Here is a 24,432-nt window from a genome sequence, read left to right as displayed (position 1 = left end):
CAATGTTCCGCTATTTTCCTTCATACACTTGTCACAATGCTCTGCTATTTTTCCTTTAAACACCTGTCACAATGGTGCGCTGTTTGTGCTTCATACACTTGTCATAATGCTCCACTATTTTTCCTTCATACACTTGTCACAATGCTCAGCTATTTGTCCTTCATACACTTGTCACAATGCTCCACTATTTGTCCTTCATACACTTGTCACAATGCTTCGCTATTTTTCCTTCATACACTTGTTACAATGCTCCGCTATTGTTCCTTCATACACTTGTCACAACAATGCTCCACTATTTTTCCTTCATACACTTGTCACAATGCTCCACTTTTGTCCTTCATACACTTGTCACAATGCTCCGCTATTTGTCGTTCATAGACTTGTCACAATGCTCCGCTATTTTTCCTTCAAACACTTGTCACAATGCTCCACTATTTTTCCTTCATACACTTGTCACAATGCTCTGCTATTTTTCCTTCATACACTTGTCACAATGCTACGCAATTGTTCCTTCATACACTTGTCACAATGCTCTGCTATTTTTCCTTTATACACTTGTCACAATGGTCCGCTGTTTGTGCTTCATACACTTGTCATAATGCTCCACTATTTTTCCTTCATACACTTGTCACAATGCTCAGCTATTTGTCCTTCATACACTTGTCACAATGCTCCACTTTTGTCCTTCATACACTTGTCACAATGCTCCGCTATTTGTCGTTCATAGACTTGTCACAATGCTCTGCTATTTTTCCTTCATACACTTGTCACAATGCTCCACTATTTTTCCTTCATACACTTGTCACAATGCTCTGCTATTTTTCCTTCATACACTTGTCAGAATGCTCTACTATTTTTCCTTCATACACTTGTCACAATGCTACGCAATTGTTCCTTCATACACTTGTCACAATGCTCTGCTATTTTTCCTTCATACACTTGTCACAATGCTCCACTGTTTGCGCTTCATACACTTGTCACAATGCTCCGCTATTTTTCCTTCATACACTTGTCACAATGCTCCACTATTTTTCCTTCATAAACTTGTCACAATTCACCACTGTTTGTCCTTCATGCACTTGTCACTAGGCTCTGCTATTTTTCCTTCATATACTTGTCACAATGCTCCGCTATTTTCCTTCATACACTTGTCACAATGCTCCGCTATTTTCCTTCTTACACTTATCACAATGCTCCGCTATTTGTCGTTCATACACTTGTCACAATGCTCTGCTATTTTTCCTTCATACACTCGTCACAATGCTCCGCTATTGTTCCTTCATACACTTGTCACAATGCTCTGCTATTTTTCCTTCATACACTTGTCACAATGTTCCGCTATTTTCCTTCATACACTTGTCACAATGCTCTGCTATTTTTCCTTTATACACCTGTCACAATGGTCCGCTGTTTGTGCTTCATACACTTGTCATAATGCTCCATTATTTTTCCTTCATACACTTGTCACAATGCTCAGCTACTTGTCCTTCATACACTTGTCACAATGCTCCACTATTTGTCCTTCATACACTTGTCACAATGCTTCGCTATTTTTCCTTCATACACTTGTTACAATGCTCCGCTATTGTTCCTTCATACACTTGTCACAACAATGCTCCACTATTTTTCCTTCATACACTTGTCACAATGCTCCACTTTTGTCCTTCATACACTTGTCACAATGCTCCGCTATTTGTCGTTCATAGACTTGTCACAATGCTCCGCTATTTTTCCTTCAAACACTTGTCACAATGCTCCACTATTTTTCCTTCATACACTTGTCACAATGCTCCGCTATTGTTCCTTCATACACTTGTCACAATGCTCTGCTATTTTTCCTTCATACACTTGTCACAATGCTCCACCGTTTGCGCTTCTTACACTTGTCACAATGCTCCGCTATTTTTCCTTCATACACTTGTCACAATGCTCCACTATTTTTCCTTCATACACTTGTCACAATGCTCCGCTATTGTTCCTTCATACACTTGTCACAATGCTCTGCTATTTTTCCTTCATACACTTGTCACAATGCTCCACTGTTTGCGCTTCATACACTTGTCACAATGCTCCGCTATTTTTCCTTAATACACTTGTCACAATGCTCCACTATTTTTCCTTCATACACTTGTCACAATTCTCCACTGTTTGTCCTACATGCACTTGTCACTAGGCTCTGCTATTTTTCCTTCATACACTTGTCACAATGCTCCACTATTTTCCTTCATACACTTGTCACAATGATCCACTATTTTCCTTCATACACTTATCACAATGCTCCGCTATTTGTCGTTCATAGACTTGTCACAATGCTCTGCTATTTTTCCTTCATACACTTGTCACAATGCTCCGCTATTTGTGCTTCATACACTTGTCACAATGCTCCACTATTTTTCCTTCATACACTTGTCACAATGCTCAGCTATTTGTCCTTCATACACTTGTCACAATGCTCCACTATTTGTCCTTCATACACTTGTCACAATGCTTCGCTATTTTTCCTTCATACACTTGTTACAATGCTCCGCTATTGTTCCTTCATACACTTGTCACAATGCTCCACTATTTTTCCTTCATACACTTGTCACAATGCTCCACTTTTGTCCTTCATACACTTGTCACAATGCTCTGCTATTTTTCCTTCATACACTTGTCACAATGCTCCGCTATTTGTCCTTCATACACTTGTCACAATGCTCCACTATTTTTCCTTCATACACTTGTCACAATGCTCACCTATTTGTCCTTCATACACTTGTCACAATGCTCCACTATTTGTCCTTCATACACTTGTCACAATGCTCAGCTATTTGTCCTTCTTACACTTGTCACAATGCTCCACTATTCTTCCTTCATACACTTGTCACTTTGTTCTGTTTTTTTAAAAATTGCATTTGGAAAGCTCTTTTTTAAAATACACTCACTCACCTTCCTGCTACACGATTAAAGTGTGCAGGCACCCCCCTTTGCCCAGCTAACGAGCGCTGGAAAGGGCGAAAACGCCGATCTGACAACAAGCGCCATTACCCACGTCCTGACTGGGCCACGCCCACTTCAAGGCCACGCCCCCTCCTTAGTAGTCCCACATAAATATGTGCATGTACCGGAAGCGCAGCAGACGAGCGCAGCGGGCGCGACGATTGCGCGCCGAAGCCGCGCCTAAGCCAAGCCCGTCTGCGCCCGTCCGCGGCCGACCGGGGACAGGGGCCACGACCCCTGCCCAAATCATCAGGGAGGCACCAGACTCGAGTGGAAACATTACCTATACAAGCCGCGAACTGCTGGATTTGATTGGTAAGACGACCACAAATACATTCGATTGTGCTCACATGGGTCCGATGGATACTTACGGCCCATTTAGCTGTTACAACTGTAGATGGGAAAGTACCCTTACACTGAACCCTGTGAAATTACATCTACCCACATTTCCTCTTAAATGCATCTATACAAACGTAAGATCACTACCCAAACATTCCACATACATCTGGGACCTTCTTAATGAACATCAACCTGATTTACTGTGTTTATCTGAAACATGGCTTGATGACCACAATATCCCAGATATAGTCACAGCCCTTCCCCCAGACTATAAGATACTGAATGTTAACAGAGTCAAGAAAAAGGGTGGGTGTGTAGCTCTACTGTTCAGAGACCACCTTTCATGCAGACAAGAGAGTATCGTACCGGTTGAAAACTATGAAGTTCTGGCATTTATGGTGTCCATAAACACCAATGTGCTATTCAGAGGCATTTTAATCTATAATCCCCCAGGCTGCACATTAAATTTTAGTTCACAATTACTCACACAGATCATGCCTGTCTGTTTGAAGAACAAGAACATCCTCCTCCTTGGACATTTCAATATACATCTGGACAACAGCATTAGCTCCTTGACGAACCTATTAGTGGAAGACATGGCTATCCTGCAGCTATCTCAGAGAGTCCATCAACCAACACACATTGCAGGACATACATTAGATTTGATATTCTCTAATATCGAATCTATTGACATCGACCCTTTAACCCCATTGGTATGGACCGATCATTATATGATCACCTTCCACATTAATCTCCCCATCCCCCAGACCAAAAAACACAGTGCATTCACAGCAAACATGAGAAATTGGAAATCTTTCACACTTGATAAATTCAGTAATCATTTCTCACACCCCTCTTGTACAAGTACTAATATTCATGAAGAAATAGACCTCCTTCATAATAACATTAAAAATGCACTTGAACATTGTTCGACCACCCAATCCCGTCACAAACCAGGCAACAAAAAATCAGAGAGATGGTACGGACCTGAGCTTAAACTCTTAAAAAGAAACTGCACCTCCCTTGAGCATAAATGGAGAGTATCCAAGACAGATGAGACCAAAGGCAGCTTCAGGAAAGCTCAAACACTCTATCACAGAGCGATCAGAAAGGCAAAAAAGGGTTACTTTGATAGAGCGCGCAGGTCACCCGGGTCACAAATTTACCAATTTCCACGCACTGGGCCCTGGCGTGCATAGGAGGACTGAGTTTGCGTGAACCGGGTGATTTCTTACACGCTACTATGAGTAATTCGGGGGGTGACTCTTACACCACTTACTATTCATGTACCTGACTTACCACAGGCACATTACTCCTGACAGATCAGGAGCTAGCAGTGGATAGGTGACAAGATTCCTAAAGGGAATAAAACCTTTTATATACCAAGTACATTTATCCACACCTTATACTGTAAATGACCACAGACACCTGATGAGTTTTAAAGATTTATCAAGAAATTTCAGAATGAATATGCCAAGATGATAAGCCAAATACAAAGTAACACATCAATCAATAGAACTAATGCCACAATATAACTATGGATTAGGGCAAGTACCATTTAGGGTAAATGTGAACACTACAGGGTAAGGGTATTAGAAACAGAGCTATTCACTGTAAATTTATACTAGGGCCTGGGACATGAACAGGATCTAAAACGTATATTTAAACTAGGCTACTTAAGCTATTCTTACTAAGTTCACTGCAACCATGCTAAAGGGAAGGGAAAAAATGGAACACACTAATATAATGCGACAATTTGATAATACCCTACAGGTGGGGAGAGAAGTGGAGCAATTCTAAATAAACAATTGCATATAACTTGCATTCAAAGGTGATAGAGCAATATCACAGGCAAGAGTGCTTTATTAAGAGGAGAAGAGAGAGAGAGTTAGGAAGATGTAAACCCACAGATTGATAATTACCTAGATAGGAGGACTATTTCCACCCCTAGGAGTTTGTGGAAAGTATGGACAGAGTGCTCCGCAGCACTCTAGATTGATCACCTATAGAGTTCATAGGGTCAGTGACAGGTCTGCTACTCGGACAAGTCGGACAAATTCTCTATGCTACACTAGGCCAGTTATACGGTTTGGGGACCCTTAGACCACCCACTAATGTTGCAAGTGACAGTTTCCCACATTATGATTGGTCAGGAGAGGTGATTTGGTCATTGTCACCTCCTAGAATTCAGTGTTCACATCATTATTATTAAATTTTGCATACCCGCCCCTTGGGTTCACGTTCCCAGGCATAGGAATACAGAAGACAATGAGAGAGAGCATGTTACAGATACATTGTTGCACAGTCAAGGAAAAATGCCGTGTCTTCAAGGTGGGTTCTCAGGCGCATCGAGCTTCAGGAGCCAGCTGGCTGGGTTTAGCTTCTGCGCAGTGGGGTTTCTCTCATGTCACGTGACAGGGTTCAGAAGAGCTTCAAGTATGGCGCAGCTCACGTTTTCCCCAGCCCCCAGAGACGCGGTACATGAAAAGTAAGCGAGAACAAATTAGAATCATACATAAAAATTATCACACTGTATACCGTGATAGATTTTAACACACCCCTTATTTTATAATATCTATAGCATTAAAGTTTAGTGCAAAAAGACAGATAGGCGGAAGCAGCGGTGGCAAGCAGAGAGCGTGGTGAGAGACAAGCGGCCATATTTGCAACAGTGCGCATGAGCAATAAAGTCCCTCCAAAATGCGAGTGCGTCACATCACATGAGTATGACCGACGCATGCGCAGACTGGATTTCTGCAAAGCAGCCATTTCCTTAGTGCAAGCATTGTTGGGATGAAAAGACACACAGGCAAGCCTCTCGGGGACACCCGCGTGTTGGGGAAAATGCTAAATAAATGACGGACAGTTGGATTAATATGATTATAAGTCAGGCGAGGTTCATGAGTAAGAGCAAGTCGCTTTACGTGCGAATCCTTGCTCCATCAACTTCACACGCAGAGTATCCGAGAATAAAAATTCATCAAAAGAACTTTTTAAAATTGTCAGAGAATTATGCAACCCAACCAATCTCTCCTTACATCTTACTCCCTCACAGGAGAACTGTAACAAGCTCAATGATTTTTTCTGCGAAAAAATTGATACCATCTATGCCTCCTTTCCAAAACTAAGGACGTAAAAAACCGAACAATATGTACCAACCGTTGCACATACCATCTGTCACAGTTTTAGCCCTTTTTCAGAAGAGGAGGTAGAAAAAGTCATGCTTGAGGTCAAGTCTGGTTCACCACTTGACCCATGTCCACATCACATTTTCTCCCAGCTTACCCCTGTAATATGCCCAGTAGTTACTAGAGCACTTAAACTCTCTCTTAGTTCTGCCGAATTCCCAAAATCATGGAAACAGGCCCTAGTTACCCCCTTAGTAAAGAAGGCTGGGCAGACGTTAACAATCCAGCCAATTACAGACCAATATCCCAGTTACCTTACTTATCAAAGGTCCTGGAGAAGTTGGTCAACAGACGACTTTCCACATTTTTGGAAGTTAACGGTTTGCTGGACGCTTCACAGACAGGGTTCTGGACAAACAATAGCACTGAAACTACACTCTTAGCGGTGACAGACAGTATTAGGACCAAGGTGGATCAAGGTAGTACAGTCGCTCTGATACTCCTTGATTTATCAGCGGCTTTTGATACCGTACCCCACCATCAATTATTGAACACCCTGGCAGAGAAAGGAATTCAAGACAAAGCATTAGGATGGCTACAATCGTTCCTAGCGGATCGAACCCAATCAGTTCGCCTGGGTGACTATACATCCCCTCCGCGACCTATAAAATACGGAGTTCCCCAGGGGGCGTCGTTGAGCCCAACTCTGTTCAACGTGTTCGTCTCCTCGTTGGCAACCATCGGTAAAAAGTGGGGTGTCGAAATGTGCTCCTATGCGGATGACACCCAGCTGATGGTCACCATTGATGAAAATGATGACTCTAAAACTAGATTGACGAACTGCCTGACTGAACTGGCAACTTGGATGCAGGACCACTGTCTCAGACTAAATGCTGACAAATCTGAAATTCTATTGTTCGGCAGAGGCACACAGGTCTGGGACAACAGCTGGTGGCCGAGCGACTTGGGCTTGCCTCCCAATCCTACTACCAAAGCCAAAAATTTAGGAATAACACTGGATAAGGACTTATCCATGAAATCCCATGTTTCCATAGTTTGCGGCAGAGGCTTCGGCCTTCTGAAGATGCTTAGATGAGTCTTCCCCTAGGTTCCGACAGATTGCAGGAAAACACTAGTCCAATCACTATTGATGAGTAGATTGGACTACGGTAATTCACTGTTTATGGGAATGGCAGACTACCTCTTCTCCAAATTACAGATGGTTCAGAATGCCGCTGCCAAAGCCATCTGTAATAAAAGAAAATACGACTCAACCAAAAACTGCATGCGTGAGCTTCATTGGCTTCCAATGCGACAACGAGCCATTTTCAAACTGTTGTATATTTCACACAAAGTACTCCACGATACAGGCCCCATCATCCTACATGACATGATCGGATTTCATAAACCCTCTAGAAACCTACGATCTATGACGTCAGGAAGAGCATCCATCACCCGAGCTCGGACTGTCAGGATGGGAGAGTGGGCCTTCTCTCACATTGCCGCAACAAAGTGGAACGAGTCACCCCCTAAACTCAGAACAACTGACTGCTTCCTTTCATTTAGGAAACAACTAAAAACATTCCTCTTCCCCAGGCCAGATCAATAATTCTCAACTAGTGCTGCAGTCAAATCACCTGCAACTTTTCCTCAGCGCCGTGATGTCCTTTCAGGATGAATGTTAGCGCTTTACAAATAAAATAAATACAAATACAAATACAATACAATGCTCAGCTATTTGTGCTTCATACACCTGTCAAAATGCTCCGCTATTTGTCCTTCATACACTTGTCACAATGCTCTTCAATGTGTCCTTCTTACACTTGTCACAATGCTCTGCTATTCTTCCTTCATACACTTGTCACAATGCTCAGCTATTTGTGCTTCATACACTTGTCACAATGCTGCGCTGTTTCCTTCATACACTTGTCAAAATGCTCCACTATTTTTCCTTCATACACTTGTCACAATGCTCCACTGTTTGTCCTTCATACACTTGTCACAATGCTTCGCTATTTTTCCTTCATACACTTGTTACAATGCTCCGCTATTTATCCTTCATACACTTGTCACAATGCTCCACTATTTTTCACTCATACACTTGTCACAATGCTCCACTATTTTTCCTTCATACACTTGTCACAATGCACCGCTATTTGTCCTTCATACACTTGTCACAATGCTCTGCTATTTTTCCTTCATACACTTGTCACAATGCTCTGCTAATTGTCCTTCATACACTTGTCACAATGCTCCACTGTTTGTGCTTCATACACTTGTCACAATGCTCCACTAGTTATGCTTCATACACTTGTCACAATGATTGCCTTGGGATAAAGCGGTACTGAGACGTTTGCAGAGATCAGATACTACAGTGTGTTCTGACCTGCAACAAACACCTGAGCCACTTCTGGAACTTGGACAGTGCTCTCACAACGCACCAATGCTGGACAGTGAACCTTGAGAGTCGGGGTGTAACTACCCAGAATAATCGTGCACCAGGGGAGCAAGCAAGGCAAACATGCCCAGCTTACTCTATAATGGTTTTGGGTGTTTGGAGGCTGTTTTGCATGATATTGGGAAATACACCGAAGGACTCTGAATGTCGTGATGTGTATCGTGAAAACAAACTTTGAACTATTCAGAATATTTAACTTGAACTTTTCTAAAGACTGTAAGACTTTTGCATTGCACTTGAGGTTTATCCTATGACGGAAAGATGGATTCTTAAGACATGTTGGAAATTCTATTTATATATTATGATACATAAGTGACAAAGGAAGCAACTATACATCATCTTAGCAGAGAGTGCATAGTGACATACCTGGAGATTTAGAAATAAGTTCCACATAAAAATGCAGAGAGCTAGCAACACAGCAATATCAATAAGGTGTATCATTCACAGTCACAGGTAGATGCAAGATTTTCATTGCTGGTTAATAAAGACAGCTCCTATTGCATTAAGATACCCACTGCAACCTGCAGCCATCGGTACCCAGCAGAAATTACAAACCAGACTGATGCAGTCCTGTGTAACTGTTTACTCTCTTAACCCTTTCCCCTTGCCTTGTTCTACCAATGCTCCTTGTAGTCTTGTGTGGTAAACAGTCAAAATATCGAATTTTTAATTTCGACTTACACCTATATCGAGTTGCTAATATCGATGGGACAGAATATCGATGTCCAGAATATCGATGGCCAGAATATCGACCCTAAGGAAATTACTTATATCGATAGCATATATATCGATGTAAGTAATTTCGATTTACTAATATGTGTTAGAAATTTTAGTTAAGTATTTAAATTAATTGTTATAATATGTGTTTAATATGTTTTTATAAATAAAAAATATATAAAATTAAATAATATGTTTTACTACCAGAGCGGGTTGTGGGTTTTTAGGGGAATAGGGTGGGAAGTAATTTATTTGTAATTAAATAATTATTTTTTAATGATTAATTTATTTTGCAATTAAATATTAATTGGCAATGAATTATTTTAATTGATTAATTGATTAATTAATTGATAATTTATGTATATTTTTAAGTAAATTATATGTTTTACTACTGGAGCGGGTTGTGGGTTTATAGGGGAATAGGGTGGGAAGTAATTTATTTGTAATTAAATAATTATTTTTTAATGATTAATTTATTTTGCAATTAAATATTAATTGGCAATGAATTATTTTAATTGATTAATTGATTAATTAATTGATAATTTATGTATATTTTTAAGTAAATTATATGTTTTACTACTGGAGCGGGTTGTGGGTTTATAGGGGAATAGGGTGGGAAGTAATTTATTTGTAATTAAATAATTATTTTTTAATGATTAATTTATTTTGCTATTAAATATTAATTGGCAATGAATTATTTTAATTGATTAATAGAATAATTAATTGATAATTTATGTATATTTTTAACTAAATTATATGTTTTACTACTAGAGCGGGTTGTGGGTTTATAGGGGAATAGGGTGGGAAGTAATTTAATTGTAATATTAATTAATTTTGGGTAAAGGAGTATTTTTAGGGTTCAGGGTCAGTTTGGGGTTTTTGGGTAAAGGGGTATTTTTAGGGTTCTGGGTCAGTTTTGGTTTTTGGGGTAAAGGGGTATTTTTAGGATTCAGGGTCAGTTTTCAGTTTTTGGGTAAAGGGGTATTTTTAGGGTTCAGGGTCAGTTTTCAGTTTTTCGGTAAAGGGGTATTTTTAGGGTTCAGGGTCAGTTTTCAGTTTTTGGGTAAAGGGGTATTTTTAGGGTTCAGGGGCAGTTTTCAGTTTTTGGGTAAAGGGGTATTTTTTGGGTTCAGGGTCAGTTTTCAGTTTTTCGGTAAAGGGGTATTTTTAGGGTTCAGGGTCAGTTTTTAGTTTTTGGGTAAAGGGGTATTTTTAGGGTTCAGGGTCAGTTTTCAGTTTTTGGGTAAAGGGGTATTTTTAGGGTTCAGGGTCAGTTTTCAGTTTTTGGGTAAAGGGGTATTTTTAGGGTTCAGGGTCAGTTTTCAGTTCTTGGGTAAAGGGGTATTTTTTGGGTTCAGGGTCAGTTTTCAGTTTTTGGGTAAAGGGGTATTTTTAGGGTTCAGGGTCAGTTTTAGGTTTTTGGGTAAAGGGGTATTTTTAGGGTTCAGGGTCAGTTTTCCCTACTGTTGCACCCACTGGAGTGGGAATAGTAATTATTGTTAAGTAAGTATATATTATATATGATTTTTAAATATTATATTTTTAATTAAATATGTATTATTATTTTTTTTACCATTATTACATATATTTAAATATGTTTAAGTAATTAATAAGTATTATTTACAGTATTTTTTATGTTATTTTAAATCCAAAAAAAATCGATATATTTGACAACGATATTTTTAACATCGATATTATTTTTTCGATATTTTGGTACTTACCATGTTGTACATAGGGCGTCGATATTTTTGCTATCGATATAATTACGCCGATATTTGTGTAGGTCGAAAATCTGTCTGTCGAAATTCTGTCATAGATCCGTCTTGTGTATGTGGTTATTGGTGGAGGTAGTGAGAGACAGACAACATCCGCCCCCACATTGAAACTACAAGGTTGTATTGGAGAGATGCATCATATTGAAATTGATGATTTTTTTCTCCTTGACTATTTACAAGTTATCTTCATGGAACCTCAGTAGTGTAAAATAACCATCTCTAGGCATGAAATGGAGTAGTGCTCTAAACTGTCTGGTAAATGTATATATCTGTGATCATTAATAAAACTGTTCCATTTATTTAGTATGGTCCTTTAATAACTACCCTGATGATATTCAGTTTGTACAACTAAATCTAGCAACTTTGCAAAATGCTTGGTATCTACAGTCCAGTGGATGAAAGAGAAGAGTCTAAAGATAAACCTCTCAATAACACAGGTATTAGTGGTCGTGGCTTCACCATCTGAATGGATGGAAGAAACTTGTCCAGAAGCATTGGGATGTGTCCTCCTCCTGTTTCCTGAGTGGTGAACTTGTGGCTTGCTAATGGACCAAGAAATATCCCTGGATCCACAAATTATTATTGTTATTAAAATAGGCTTCTTTCCCTTGAGAATTATTAAAAATTGGGTCTCTTTTATTTCTCAAGTAGAATCCAGGCAGTGTCTAGTAGTCACGACTGTGTACATTATGCCAATGGTGCATATGCTGGTATTTCACACTATCTACTCACTTGCTTCAGTACCCATAAAATTTAACTGCGCATGCACTATTAGGCATCAAGGAATGGAAGCACATTTAGCCGGCATTGGCCATATTGCACATTTCTAGTAAAGGAGAAAGTATAAAAAAGTAGTAATGAAATAGTAAAAAAGGAGTTGTTGACCCCTCCTTTGAGCCACCAAGGCCATCTGTCTCATCGTTCTGCTTGTATTCTGTTTCTCCTTTTCATTTTCGTGCCAGGATACTCTGGAGTAATTGAGCGCGTAATAAAACAGCATAATAATAATAATAATAATTTGCTTATTTCAGAATTTTGGAAAGCCAGTCTGACTGGGACAGAGGTTTTTTTCAGCAAAGGAACTACTCACTGCAATGCATGCCCTGTTTTGTGGTTTTGCCAACTATTTAGTCCTCAGAAGCTCTTTGGAGCATGTGTGCACTCAGTAATAAACTAATAACATAGCAAAACTTTGACATTAGTGTCTGAAAAAGGAACTGTACGTGTATTGCTTTGCCTAGATTTTAGGATTACTTTGTTCAGAAGGTTGGTAACCTACATATGTCAAAGCAGCCAATGTTGGGTGTTGATTGTGACATTGATTTTTAATTGATAAACACTTTTAATTATAAACTGGCAAACATTTTAGTCAAATATCCTAACAAATTAGAAATTGAACATTGAATTTTCAGTACAAGCAAATACTAACAACAGTCACATGAATGCAAGACACATCAAAACCAATTTGCTAGAAATTACAATCTTGCCACAGGAATAGGTTTGATTGTGTCTTGCTGTTTTGGCTTGAGAACCATGCTGATAACATGATTTTTAAATTTCATATGTTAATAGAAAGTATCAGAATAATAATACAAATATGGTGCACTAAAAGTAGACAGGTTCTTACTTGCTGGTGTTGGGTCACATGCAGGATCTGTCCACACCCCTCCAAAGATACTGAATCCAAATAGAAGAACTGTAAGGAGCTTCATCCTGCTGAAGCGGTACAAATGTTAAAAGAGGGGAGATCCAGCAAGCCTCTCTGTGACAAGGAATACACCAAACGTGATCATCCATATTCTTCTGTATATTTACCAGCAGCCATACAGCAGACAAGACAAATTCATCTCTGGGGTCCATAAAGCGCCTTCATGCTGTACCATTCTGCTTTGTGCTGCTATGATTTCTAATTTGTTTCACTAAGTTCTCGTAGCACCCAGTTCATTTTTAGGAGATTTTTGTGCACCTGATTGTATTATTCTTTGAACATACGGTTCAATATATGAGCAAATATGCTACATAATATTGTACAGCCAGCATAACTTTACACCTTTAATAAAAATAAAAAAAGTAAACATTTATTTGAGGACAAGGGAAGTGTCATCATTTGACTCTGTTGAGGTCCAGAAACAATCCCCATATGTTATCAAATGCCCTGATTATTCCTTCCCTGCAGGAGCTGTCATTAAGTGTGATCTGTTTATATCTAAATGTGTATTGTTTGAACTTTTCAATGTTAACCACACTAATGTTCACCCGAGACCAAGGTATGTTCTCAAAATACAGCATTATTGTTAGAGCCTTATTACAACTTTGGCAGTCCTACAGCGGATGGTGTAATTAGCCATCTGCTGTAGGACCACCAAAGCCATCTGCCGTCTGCCAGATATGGAGTTAAATCCTGGTCTAGCAGGTGGTGCTGCAGCTGTTTAAGGCGGCGGTCTGTCAGGCTAATTGAAGCGCCTAACATGCAGAACGCAGCTGTCAAAGCGCCAACTGCACCTTCCTGCACAGTGTGGTTATTAGACCTGGCATCATTGGCGTGGGTCTCCCTTCAATTTTTGCTGTTGCCTCATGTGTTTTTGTAGGTGTTAGATGCTTTGGGCACTGTGCCACTGGTGTCCAGTGACACAGTGCAAGTGCTCCCTACTGTAAATGAATGTATTAATTAGTGATTCCATGATTGACTATTTGGTTTACTTGTCAGACCCTAGTACAATGCACTGAGTGTTCCCAGGGTGTGTAAATCCAAATGCTGCTAGTGGGCTTGCAGCACTGGTTGTGCCACCCACAGAAGCAGCCTTGTAAAATGTGTCTAAGGTCTGCCATTGCATAGCCTGCGTGCAGTCTGGTACTGTCATGCTGACTGGACAAGTGCCCCCACTTGCCAGTCCCTAAACCTTCCCTTTTCTTCATATTAGTCACCCCTATGGCAGAACCAAAGGCAGGGTGCATTGTAAGTATAAGGTAGGACAAGCCCTGATGTGTGTGGCATGTCCTAATAGTGAATTACAGTCCATTTCGTTTTTCACTATTGCAAGGCTACCGGTTCTCCATAGGCCAGAATGGGCTGTTAGAATTATTACATTTCATAATCCTAACCGACTCAGAGAACATGGTAGAAATTCAAGTTTAGTATGCCTTGACTCATCTTTTAGTGAAGTTTATTTTAATATTCTGATTTTGCAAATACCACCTTTAGAAAGTAGGTATTTGCTTGCCTAATCTTTCAAGCCGCCTCTGCTAGGTTGTGTATTGCGGTTTCTGGGTTTGTGAGTGACAGGGCTGGGGGATTCCAGGAGACACGCTAGGGCAGCCCAGGTTTCTTTAGGGCTATAGGAGAGCTAGAAGATCCCTTAAATGGTGTACGCTTCCCAGGATAAGGGGAGGCTGGGGGATGCCGAATTTTCGGCTATATTATTGGGCAGTTTGTTAAGACTTATGGGCACTCTAATCTTTCAAGATTTTATAACGGACGAATTTACGTATCCTATTTATGAAATGGTTGTGGGGGCTGAAGCGCGGCAATGCTTGGTGAGACTAATCGAACCGAGCTATTACAAAAAAACTAAATTCAAAATTATGCTAACGGCATTTCAAATCTGGAAGCAATTCAAAAAGAGATTTTGTTGCTGTGAAGATCTTAATTTTCATACACCCCTATTTGACAATCCAATGTTGCCTGTAATTTTCAAAGATTCTGTAATGCAGAGATGGCAAAGCTCCACGCTTTGTCAATTAGGAGATCTCTCCCCCCCAGCGCCGCAGCGGAATTACTGCCGCGGCCAAGGGGTTAATATATGTGGCCATGGCTGTTTTTGTATGTGCATCACATCAGCGATCCACAGCCTCACACGTTTCAGCAATGGCAGGAGGCTCGTTTTGTCTATCCTGAATTTAGAAATCGCATTGTATGAGCACCAAGGAAGAAGGTCCAGGCAGAAGGGAAAAAGAATATGGGGGACTCTCTTGGATTAGGTTTATGCTCTCTGGCTGGCCCCGGATCCTTGCGTAGTATGACCTGCTTTTGAGCCTAAATGCTGGCATGGTTTTTGCACCGTATTGATCTTTCTGCTTACACCTGTACGAGTACAGCACTTTATGATCAGATTAGTTTTGATATTGGTTATATTATACGGGCAGGCTGCTCGAATCCTTTGCACAGGTATATATTAGACTCTAATGGGGATTGTACTGATGTCTTTTTTTTTATACATATTTTATTCATGTATGTAGTCTCAAAAGTCCATGGTTTGATAATTGAGTTTTAATGTCCCCTACAGTTATTTAATACAGTATCAATTTCGCTCAGATGCTTTTTGTAGTTCTGGTTTTGCTTAGTGAGTCTTTTGTGTGCTGTTTGATAATTGATTACTTACTGATTATGATTCGATTCTTGCTGAATGTGCACACTCTCTCTCCGTTTACTTATTGTATTGATAAAGTAAATGTTGAAAAGCTTTAACAAAAATTATTGGAAAAAAAATTGAAGGGGTATTCAATTAAAAAAACAAGAGACCTACAAAGTCGATGGAAAACAACTCAGGTAGGAGATGGTTGGAATAAAAAGTGGTAATAGGATGGATAATTAAAGCAGCGCGGAGGCTAATCGGACAAGTAATAAATTAAAGATTTAAGGGATACTCTACCAGCCACACATTTTACTTCAGCTTGTTCAAATGTTTTAAACTGTTGATGTTGACATCTGCATGGTGGGACTTGCTTGATGAAAGGTTGACCATTGGATCGATATGTAAAGGATCGTGAGTGGGCCAGCTGAAAAATTTGGTGCAGTTTGAATGAATGGAACTCAGGGTGTTAGTATGCTGGTGAAAATGTGGTTGAAGGCCCATGACTGATTGCATGGTCTTAAATATGTCCTTGACCCTAAATTTCACAGTGGTCTGAGCATGGTAAAATGATCTAGATGGCATGATGGCACTGTCAGTAGTGATAGTTTATGGCACATTTCAGTTCTCTTGGATGCATGCCAGCAACTCTAATGTATACATGCTTTGGTTCATACTGAGAATTATATACAGAACCCAAGGAGTATCTTATTTCATCACTATAATAATTTAATAGTCACATGTAGACATAATCAGTCCAAACACAAACTCTTCACTGCAAGCTTGCTTCTTCTTTCTTTTTATTTTCACAATGCAAATGATTTATCAAAATATATAGTTCAAATGATGATCAAAATACAGCCACAGTTCAAATGATGATCAAAATACAGCCAGTTCAAATGATGATCAAAATACAGCCTACGCGTTTCGTCCCACAAGGGACATCATCAGGGCTGTAGAAAGTAAAGAAGAAAAGGAAAAATGACTAACAATTCATAAATGTTGAATACATTCAATCAATGGCAAGTCTCACCCTGCCTATATAACAATCTAAAGCAATTCCTGCCTATAAGTCATTTTGCCAACCATTGTCATTCACCACCCCCTTTTTGAATCGTTTTTGGCCACCACAAGTGTGGCAGGGTATACTCAGACATGAGTCCCTTGCTCACTGCACCACCAGGATTCAAGCAAGCCAAGCCAACGACGGCTGAAATGCCAGAAACCGGTCCCCGGAAGCTTGTCTCCTTTCCGGTGAAGAATTGGCTTAGTAGTTTGGTCTGCCCTGTTCCCATGAGGCACTGGGTCAGACTAATTTGCATATAGCCAGGTTCTGAACTGGGGTGATGCAGTGAGCTAAATAACGGTGATGGATCAAGCCCTGATCTCTTGACTGGGTAAGAGTGGTCTGCTTAATTCAGACACTCTGTTCATCACCACCCCCTTTTTGAATCGTTTTTGGCCACCACAAGTGTGGCAGGGTATACTCAGACATGAGTCCCTTGCTCACTGCACCACCAGGATTCAAGCAAGCCGGGCCGACGACGGCTGAAATGCCAGAAACCGGTCCCCGGAAGCTTGTCTCCTTTCCCGTGAAGAATTGGCTTGGTAGTTTGGTCTGCCCTGTTCCCATGAGGCACTGGGTCAGACTAATTTGCATATAGCCAGGTTCTGAACTGGGGTGATGCAGTGAGCTAAATAATGGTGATGGATCAAGCCCTGATCTCTTGACTGGGTAAGAGTGGTCTTCTTAATTCAGACACTCTGTTTATCACCACCCCCTTTTTGAATCGTTTTTGGCCACCACAAGTGTGGCAGGGTATACTCAGACATGAGTCCCTTGCTCACTGCACCACCAGGATTCAAGCAAGCTGGGCCGACGACGGCTGAAATGCCAGAAACTGGTCCCCGGAAGCTTGTCTCCTTTCCAGTGAAGAATTGGCTTGGTAATTTGGTCTGCCCTGTTCCCATGAGGCACTGGGTCAGACTAATTTGCATATAGCCAGGTTCTGAACTGGGGTGATGCAGTGAGCTAAATAACGGTGATGGATCAAGCCCTGATCTCTTGACTGGGTAAGAGTGGTCTGCTTAATTCAAACACTCTGTTCATCACCACCCCCTTTTTGAATCGTTTTTGGCCACCACAAGTGTGGCAGGGTATACTCAGACATGAGTCCCTTGCTCACTGCACCACCAGGATTCAAGCAAGCCGGGCCGACGACGGCTGAAATGCCAGAAACCGGTCCCCGGAAGCTTGTCTCCTTTCCGGTGAAGAATTGGCTTAGTAGTTTGGTCTGCCCTGTTCCCATGAGGCACTGGGTCAGACTAATTTGCATATAGCCAGGTTCTGAACTGGGGTGATGCAGTGAGCTAAATAACGGTGATGGATCAAGCCCTGATCTCTTGACTGGGTAAGAGTGGTCTGCTTAATTCAGACACTCTGTTCATCACCACCCCCTTTTTGAATCGTTTTTGGCCACCACAAGTGTGGCAGGGTATACTCAGACATGAGTCCCTTGCTCACTGCACCACCAGGATTCAAGCAAACCGGGCCGACGACGGCCGAAATGCCAGAAACCGGTCCCCGGAAGCTTGTCTCCTTTCCCGTGAAGAATTGGCTTGGTAGTTTGGTCTGCCCTGTTCCCATGAGGCACTGGGTCAGACTAATTTGCATATAGCCAGGTTCTGAACTGGGGTGATGCAGTGAGCTAAATAATGGTGATGGATCAAGCCCTGATCTCTTGACTGGGTAAGAGTGGTCTGCTTAATTCAGACACTCTGTTTATCACCACCCCCTTTTTGAATCGTTTTTGGCCACCACAAGTGTGGCAGGGTATACTCAGACATGAGTCCCTTGCTCACTGCACCACCAGGATTCACGCAAGCTGGGCCGACGACGGCTGAAATGCCAGAAACTGGTCCCTGGAAGCTTGTCTCCTTTCCAGTGAAGAATTGGCTTGGTAGTTTGGTCTGCCCTGTTCCCATGAGGCACTGGGTCAGACTAATTTGCATATAGCCAGGTTCTGAACTGGGGTGATGCAGTGAGCTAAATAACGGTGATGGATCAAGCCCTGATCTCTTGACTGGGTAAGAGTGGTCTGCTTAATTCAAACACTCTGTTCATCACCACCCCCTTTTTTAATCGTTTTTGGCCACCACAAGTGTGGCAGGGTATACTCAGACATGAGTCCCTTGCTCACTGCACCACCAGGATTCAAGCAAGCCGGGCCGACGACGGCTGAAATGCCAGAAACCGGTCCCCGGAAGCTTGTCTCCTTTCCGGTGAAGAATTGGCTCGGTAGTTTGGTCTTCCCTGTTCCCATGAGGCACTGGGTCAGACTAATTTGCAAAAAGCCAGGTTCTGAACTGGGGTGATGCAGTGAGCTAAATAACGGTGATGGATCAAGCCCTGATCTCTTGACTGGGTAAGAGTGGTCTGCTTAATTCAGACACTCTGTTCATCACCACCCCCTTTTTGAGAGGTCATGGATGGGGCAGATGGGGGACGGGGGACAAGGGTCCTGCACAAGCTGTGTTGTTACGAGTGAGATGTCAAAAACAGGGTAGGTAGAACTGATGTAAGTTTTGGGTTTCCTTCTGCTTTTCCATCAGCGGTGTAGCTAGGTTGGGGCGGTCCGCCACAGGTGGCACTATTTTGGGGACGGGGCTGTCTAGACCTGGACTGTGTCATGCATGTGCATGTAACTTGCATGATCAAGGTAACTATTAGGGGCAATACTACGTGTCTCTCGGACCTCTTTCAGGTGCTCGACTTCCTTTTTCCCCAGCAACCCCCCAGGGGGGCGGCAATCTAAAGGATAGCCCTGGGAGCCACAAGCTCTAGCTACGCCTCTGCCTGCAAACCAGTGGGCAGCCCGGCCAGTCCGCACCAGAGTAAGTCCTCCGACCTTGCAACATTTAATTTGCGCTCTCTTGATGCAGGATCTGACGTCAGGCGTCCTCCTTCGGAGTTATGGTCGGGCCAATCTGAGAATGCGTCAACAACTGCACCTGGGCCGGCCTAATTGACATGATGCGTGCCCTGTGGCCAGTTCAAACCGCGGCCGTGCGGCACTGGCCCGTTGCGGCGGCCTTTATAATGTATTTGGGGACACTCTGAGTGTCCCCAAAAAATTATAAAGGCAGCCACAACGGGCCAGTGCCGTACGGCGGCCGCCCTCACAATAGTGCCGCCACCTCCCCCCCTAGCTACACCGCTGGGAATATATGTTGGTGCTCTGAATACTAAGGCTGCATACATAGTATTATCCCACCTCTGTTCTATTTAATTCACTCCCAGACACTCCATGCCTCCTCGTTTCATTCTTGCAGCTCTCTGCTTTCTCCTTTTGTGGCGGGTTTTCCATCTTTTCTGGTTTGGTTATTTCCCCCCTCTTGCTCTGTTGGCCCCCACAGGCAACCACCGGCTCAAATTAAGCACTGCTTTCAGATTATTTAATCTCATGATTTCCAGCATCCCTCTCCTATTTGGTTACCTTTGAGACCCAACCTCTCGCTTGTCCTGACTCTCAAGACTTCACCAGCCTACATGGGTGGCTTTACAGTTGACTTTGTTGTACAAAGGCACCTACAACTCCACTCAGCTCACTTGCCAGCTCCTCTCCAACGGCGGTGTATTGAAGAGCGACCGATCCAGAACGAATCCCTCTGACCCCCCCTGTTATTCTGTACACCATAATGATGATGGCCAGACCCCTCCCATCAGCCTGTACATAAACCAATTTACCAAGCTGGATCCTGACCCAGAACTCTTCACCATGTTTACAAGTCTTTGGTGTGCAATGACGTTCAGTGCTTTACTGTAGGCAGGGGCGGCCTTAGGCATATGCAAGCTGTGCACCTGCACAGGGCCACCAAACCCCAGGGGCCACCACGGCAATATATATCCTTAATATAATATTCCTCTGAGGATGGATACATATTTGTGTGGCGGTCCCTGGCAGGGATTTGGCGGCCTCTGGCTCTGCTCCAATTCCAAACACTCTGACCCCCCCCTCTTCACTGGCCTCCGCGCTCCGCCCCGACAGGACCCCCTCTTCCGGGGCCCCCTATCCACGTTCCCTGCCCAGGGCCACCATGAGCCTAGAGCCACCCCTGCTGTATTGTAAGGGCATCGTAGAGACCCTGGGAGGAGGGCTCCCTAGGGCCCTTCATCCGCGAGCCACTTTGGTGCCTCCATATTTAAAGATCCTTGAAGATTGGTGAAAATAATCCATCTTTGCCAGTCTGCTTGTCATGTTGGCAGCATTTTTTGGTTTGTGTTTGGACAACAATACCAAAATATCTGTGATGGGTCGGGAGACTTCTCACGGAGCATCCTGGACTTTGTTTTATTTCTCCTGCCCTGTCTTGTGGAACTGGCGATTTTCCGCCAGAGGGATGCCAGAATGTTGATTCCAAGTTGGCTGAGCGTTTGTGTTGGAAACTTAGCAGTTCCCCATCTCTAATAGAGGTGGGTGACAGTGAAGAGGGCACATGGCCATCTGCCAAATATATCTTATCGCCCTAAATCACTCTCCTCTAAATGAAGCACTGAGGGCTCCAAATGACCAGTGCATTTCGCTCCATCACACACACAGCTTCTCTGCTCTGGTTCAAGTCAGAGAAGTGCCAGATGTACAGCGGAAGAGTCCTAGCTTGCTCCGCCAGGATAATCCTCTAACCTGGTAGTCCACCTTCCAAACTGCCACCAGTTCATGGTCGTCTAGCCTTTTGGGAGTCTTCCCAATGTGAATAGTTTGCTGAGTGTGTGATTTAAACATGGTGGCCACTCAACAAACCTTCCTTGCTGAGAAGGCAGCCCCTTCAGTGGCGGCTTCCTTCACAGCCCACTAGGCCTGCACCCTGGCAGATATCTCTTCCTTGGGCAGACCGGCCAGCTCCAATGCTCCAATAACCACCTTTGCCATTCACAATCATTATTTTACCATCATCGCTTTTCTTAGTCACCAACACACCTGTATGCAACTGGTTTAGCAATTTCCTTATAAATTGTAAAGTGCTGTAAAATATGTGTAACACTCTTTTCAGGTGATTTATGTTCTTTTCTTTATCAGTAAATCGATTAACTAATTCAGCAGAAACTTTCCTGCATCCACTTTGCTGGAACAAAAATATCTCTGACCTTCTCCAGTCTCTGAAGGCTCTGTTTGCCCTACAGAACAAATGGACAGGATATTGTGTTTTGAATCATATTAACACCATTCACATCCCAGAATGTATTCTAGCTGATCCCTTTGCCTTGCAGCGCTTAATTTGTAAAATAAATAAAATACATTTAAATAAATAAAAAGTGCCAGGGCCATTGACAGAAGGCCACTTGTGATTGGAGTCTCCCAAAGCACAGCCAGAGCCACAGGAGAGGAGGAGAGGATCGAATCGCTGCAGTGCAGCGAGAACCACAGGAAATGTGTGATGGGAGTCTCTCAAATCACAGCCAGAACCACAGGAAACAAGAGAAGGGCATCTCCCTACCGCAGAGTAATTACCACAGGAAATGAGAGAGAGGAGACTCTCATTAGGAAGCAAAAGATTGAGGAAATGGAAGAATTGACTTTCTACCTTTAGCACAGCCAAGATCATCAAGGAATAAGACACTCCAGGCGAACACACTCGCCCACTATTGTTGGGTAGAAATGGAGCACACACTCGCCCTCTATTGTTGGATAGAAATTGAAAAGCAAGCCAGAATCAAAAATTCAATCTTCGAAGCTCTGAAGGCTTCGCTTTTGGCATTGAAGTTAGAGGAGCCCTGGCTCACAGTCTCTACATACCCCGGCTTCAAATCTGTGGTTAACAAAGCCATAAAACAGAATTCGTTATCTTTAGATAAAACAGCCCTAGCAAAAAAAAGACACGCCTGGTCCGTGATACAGACATACCAGACGTTGCAACCCCAACCTTGTTTGCTAGACCATTTCCCGCATCAGAAAAAGCACTTTTTCATGCTACTAAGGCTTGGGTCTTATCCATCAAAGGACCTAACTCCTAAATGGAAATACGCATGGCAATCAAAGGGCTGCCGCCTGTGCGGAGCTTGGGACGAGTTTTTATTGCATCTAATATGCATTTGTCCTGCTTTAATAGTAACACGCAAAATGGGCCTTCAGGAGTTTTTTTTAGGAAGGAACAAATGAGAACCTGCAGTGGCTCATCTATCCCACAGTACTGCATAACCAGAAACTTTTTAAAAAATGCGGCAAAATAACTGGCCAACTCAACACTTGCTAACCAACTCAAGCAGCGCTAGAACATTTGGTTTTGAAATCCCTTGACTGCCCTGTTTACATGTTAATTCTTCTTAAAATATTGCCTTTTTTATACCTTTTTTTAATAATAACAACAATGTATACTTCTGCATGTTTTATCTATGGTGGTTTTCCCACCCTTTTATGATTTTTATTTAATGAAATCATATAAAGTATATTTGACTGACTGACAAATCAAATAAAAGTATATTTGACTGACACTCCAGGAAAATGATACTCTGGTCCCAGCACAGCCTAGACATTAGGGAGTTGGTGTCATGACCTCTTTGGCCGTAGTTAAAGCTCTAAAATAAAACTATAGTGTGTGCAACAGTTCACAGAGGAGGTAGAGAGCTATATACTCACCTGGTGCTTGGAGCCTGGTTGTGATGTGAGTCAGCATTGGGCTGTTCCACCTGTACCACCTGTACTTATTGCCTCTTCTACGCCCACACCCAACTCGCCCCTTTCAGACCTGGATTTCTTTTGGGAGTTGAGTCAGAAATGCTTTCTAAGTACTGATGCATTTTTTAATTTCTCACATTCACATTTAAGGGTGTTGCCCAAAATGAGCAAATATTGACCCCTAACAGTTCTCACCAAAGGAGATGGAAACATATATTTCCAGTAACACTTGAATATTAGCCTTTGTGAAAATGCAATGATGTTTGACTTAAGGCCCTTCTGGGCTGTGAGATGAAAGCAGTGGAAAAACATTTGACCCTGGGAGGGGCGTTTCATATTAAATATTTGACATCATATTGACACTAACAGGAGAACACACAAATGATGTAAAGGGTGCTTATTCATGTTTGGACTGACCATATCTAATGTAGGTCTGTGTTTGAAATGGCTAACAGTCCAATCTACTGTCTCTGCTGTGAGTAGGGGAATAGCAGGTACACTCTGTCTTTGTAGGGTGGGTGGCCCTCCATATATCACAGAATCCCAAATTAGGAACTGTCTCCTGTAGGGAACGTGTCATTTTAGGTTTGGCATGCAGGAGGTGAGGGCTTCTATCAAGCTCACCATCCAGGACACAATTGAAGTCGCCAGCCCAGACCACTGGGCCCTTTAAGGCTGGTGAGACAACATTTATTGGGGAAGAATTGCCCATCATCTATGTTAGGTGCATAAGTACTTTCTAGGGCTATGTCTACACCATTGAGTCTCCCCAATATCAGTATGAACTGCCCCTCAACATCGGCTTCCACATAGGTCAGATCAAAAGGGATCCAGGCGCTATCCAAATAAGGACTTACCTGGCATTTACTGAATAATTAGTCAAATAAAGCTGATTTTCCTTCTGTTAGCCAATTTGCAGGCCTCTATGTCCCTATGTCCGAGAAGTGTGACTCCTGTAGACATGCGATATGAATAGCATTCCGCTTCAGGAACGACACTACTTTTTTTTTTGTA

The 24,432-nt window shown here is 42.3% G+C and overlaps 1 protein-coding gene across 2 annotated transcripts in view; it reads right to left on the bottom strand.

Moving 5' to 3' along the window:
• Window positions 1-23,433, bottom strand: part of LOC147724837 (fucolectin-5-like) — a 47,214-nt gene extending 23,781 nt beyond the window's left edge. The window contains exons 1-2 of one of the 2 annotated variants that reach the window (XM_086966330.1): window positions 23,380-23,433; window positions 13,024-13,112 (exon numbers count right to left, since the gene is read on the bottom strand). In XM_086966330.1, the coding sequence (XP_086822456.1) occupies window positions 13,024-13,108 (85 nt within the window). In that variant the 5' untranslated portion in view covers window positions 13,109-13,112; window positions 23,380-23,433. The remainder of the gene's footprint in view (window positions 1-13,023; window positions 13,113-23,379) is intronic. The other variant, XM_086966331.1, reaches the window with a different exon arrangement.
• Between the last annotated feature and the right edge of the window lie 999 nt (window positions 23,434-24,432).

Source organism: Lissotriton vulgaris, chromosome 4_1 (genome assembly GCF_964263255.1).
Source record: "Lissotriton vulgaris chromosome 4_1, aLisVul1.2, whole genome shotgun sequence".
NCBI lineage: Eukaryota > Metazoa > Chordata > Amphibia > Caudata > Salamandridae > Lissotriton > Lissotriton vulgaris.
Note: the sequence above shows the minus strand (reverse complement) of the source record. Positions and strands in the feature narration are given on the sequence as shown.